Source organism: Amphimedon queenslandica, unplaced genomic scaffold (genome assembly GCF_000090795.2).
Source record: "Amphimedon queenslandica unplaced genomic scaffold, v1.1 AMPQUscaffold_13511, whole genome shotgun sequence".
Classification (NCBI taxonomy): Eukaryota; Metazoa; Porifera; class Demospongiae; order Haplosclerida; family Niphatidae; genus Amphimedon; species Amphimedon queenslandica.
The window spans coordinates 581,646-584,842 of record NW_003546253.1 but is presented as its reverse complement, the minus strand read 5'-3'; the positions used below and the strand labels follow the sequence as shown (position 1 = coordinate 584,842).

At 36.4% G+C, this 3,197-nt stretch overlaps 1 protein-coding gene across 1 annotated transcript in view; it reads right to left on the bottom strand.

The window, feature by feature from the left end:
- LOC105316434 (deleted in malignant brain tumors 1 protein-like) overlaps positions 1-3,197 on the bottom strand; it is a 9,120-nt gene that overhangs the window by 2,752 nt on the left and 3,171 nt on the right. The window contains exons 7-13 of the mRNA XM_020004800.1: positions 2,885-3,170; positions 2,602-2,798; positions 1,089-1,256; positions 814-990; positions 600-767; positions 361-549; positions 136-306 (exon numbers count right to left, since the gene is read on the bottom strand). Of these exons, the coding sequence (XP_019860359.1) occupies positions 136-306; positions 361-549; positions 600-767; positions 814-990; positions 1,089-1,256; positions 2,602-2,798; positions 2,885-3,170 (1,356 nt within the window). The remainder of the gene's footprint in view (positions 1-135; positions 307-360; positions 550-599; positions 768-813; positions 991-1,088; positions 1,257-2,601; positions 2,799-2,884; positions 3,171-3,197) is intronic.

Here is a 3,197-nt window from a genome sequence, read left to right as displayed (position 1 = left end):
CATCCTTGACAGCTAAGGTCAGAGAAGTAAATCGGTCCATCTCCTACTCCATACTTGCCATTGAGTGACACAACAGGTACTATTATATACAATAGATTTTATGTAGTAAGATTAGAATAGCACTATAGGCTATACCAGAGTCTGCATATCCCAACTGTTTGCAGACAACCCTAGCATCATTAGTATCCCACCCACTGCTGCAGACTGAGCCCCAAACTCCATCAACACACACTTCTACTCTTCCTTCCTGATATACTGATCCATTGACTAAACGGACACTGCCATCAGTGCATGAACTATCTTGTCCTAACAAGAAAATAGAATATTTACATATGACTACATGACTATAATGCAGCTCACTATAGCATCTAATAGCTTTAGGAGATGCACAGCTTAGAGAGCTAGAAATGCAAGATGAATATGAATATGATGAAGATGAAGATACTGAACAGCTAGACAAATCCGATTCAGTAGCATAGCTACTACATGAGATAGTGAGTGGGGAATAGCCTTGTTCCCAGGAATCCAGATCAGATAGAGAAATAAACCCTATTGAATACATTGTGTACATAACATTTCATATACTCTGATACTTTTACTTGCGAATGGTTCATAACCCAATTGTTTACAAGCTATAGTTGCTTCCTTATCACCCAACGAACAAAATTGAACCCAAACACCATTATAACAATAGTGTAATACTCCTTCTGAATCAGTTGCACCTCCTGTCAGTTGTACTGATCCTGACTCAGGGCAATTAGCAGTATCTAATGAATACCTTGTGTATTAATAATATGACACATGGTGGCTTACTGTTAGTATTTTCTCCAATACACTGCACTCCAGCAGCATAACTAGAGGATTGACAAGAATAATAATAAGAGCTACTGCAACTTGTAAGTGATGATTCAGAACCAGAACAAGAGTAGTAATATCGTCTGGAATAACCAGTGGAACCAAAATATTGCTGGGCATTTTGATAATAAGTACCTGCATATTAAGTGCACAAAGATATCATGATCTCGACATAATAATATTACATATTCATAATAATTTATATTAGACATTTAAAACTGAGCGGTTCTTACTGGCTCCTAAGTATCCTAGCTGACGACAAGCGACATTAGCTTCAGGACAATCCCATCCCACATTACATGCATTGTTCCAATAACCAGAATAACAATATTGAACTGTTCCTCTGCCTGCTTGACTTACACTACCATGATTGTATAGTCGTACAGAGCCAGATGAACAACCTTTAATATAGATTGGAAATAAAATAAAAGGAGAGTCCTTTTCTTACCATACACTAAAGAAACAGAGGAAAGGAGGAACAAGAAAAAAGTAACTACGACTGCCATAACTTGATTAAAGCATTTGCGCTATGATGCTAGCTACAGCCTATGCGCGCAAAAAAATTTATGCACCTCCCTCTGAAAAAGGGAGGGGCTGGGCTGCAGCAAGCTAGCATCATAGATATTAGAGTAAATCTAATTAGAGTACCATAGATATTAGTTTAAACATTATGTCATATTTAGAGCAGAATTAGCAGATAAGAGGATTATAAAAGAAATTGCACTAAAGGCAAATGAAACAAGGGAACTACTGCTTCATGAACTAGTACAGCACTGAGGACAGACAGATGCAGCTAACAACTAATGAAGAGTTAAGACATGAAATATTTAAAAAATAACCAAGTAATAAAGTTGTGTGGGTGTTCTGATAGTCCCTTGCAACCCATTGCTCCAGCTTTAGAAATGGCTTGATGAAGAGAAAGATGCTATAGACTCAGTCCTAATGTCTTTGTCCACTGTTAGCTAGCTCTGATAGCATCCTTTCTTGTCGGCGCTATCTTAATTTCTGTGGACTTTGAGAAAGTGGCATCCCATTTTACACTGACAGCAGGAGTAGGAAAGTCAAGGAGCTCAGCAAGGAGATAGCAGCTGAATATTTCAATGCTCTATCAAGAGAACACCAGATCACACTCGTGCTAACCCATCAGGATAAACCGATAGCTAGCAAGAAGGCAATGATTGAGAAAAGGAGAGAAATAGCTCAAAAGTACAGCGATCCTTCAATACGTATATCATTACCAGAGAGCTGGAGAGCTTATGTTGTTCTGCCAAATGTCGTTGAGTTCTTTCAAGGCCACACTGACTGGCTTGATGATAGAATCGTCTTTACAAAGGAAGATGAGAAGTGGAATATTAAGCGTCTTTTACCTTGAGTCATTGAACAATATGAAAATTATAATGGTTCTTGTGTGAATAAGTTGTTATAATGCAACTTGAATCAAAAATAAATAATTTCATTTACTTATCGTGGAAAATGTGAAGTACACCTGCTATCAAAGACAAAATTTAAACATGAAACATTGTCAGGAAACATTCAATATTCTAGTTTGACTATAATGTACATACATAGCACCTGATTCCAACATGTGCAGCACCCAAAGCAAATTTATATGTCCACATTACCCTTTTAAAGAAATCACAAAACTAAAATGCTTAGTAATACCAAATAACACAGTTTATGCATGTATAGTTTATTATTTTAGTGCAGGTATTTCATATAGAGGTTCTTTTTCATTTGCATCAATACTATAGGCTTCCTCTTGAGATGTGGCTGGAAATTCATCTTGAGATACATTTTTGAGATCATCATTATCATCATCATCGTCCTCATTAACCATCTCGTATCTTGCATCAACATTAGTCAGTTGTATTGATGGAAGGGGACGACTTGTGAGTCTCCTTTTCTTTCTAATGTCCCTCAATTTTGATCCTACAATGACACACCTGAAGAATAAAATTGTTACTTAAATAATATTTTCACTGGAAAAATAATAAAATAACAGAAATTGATAGTATCTAGATTAACATACATAACAATAAGCAACACCAATACAACAGCACCCAGGATACAAAATGCTATAAAATAAGGATCCTCAGATTTTGCAGCAGAATTCACTGTAGGTGTGGTCATGATGCAAGCAACAGCAGCTATTTCATCAGTTGTATCAGCTAATTGCTTTGCAACATTTAGTGGATATAATACTTTATCACAATCATCCAGTGAGGATTCTATTCCATTGCAAGTAACATTAGATAGAAATACAGCTCTTCTTTGATTATCATTTTGATTATCATAAGCAGAAACGTCAGGCCTACCTATATAAAAGAGAGAAAGAGTATAGG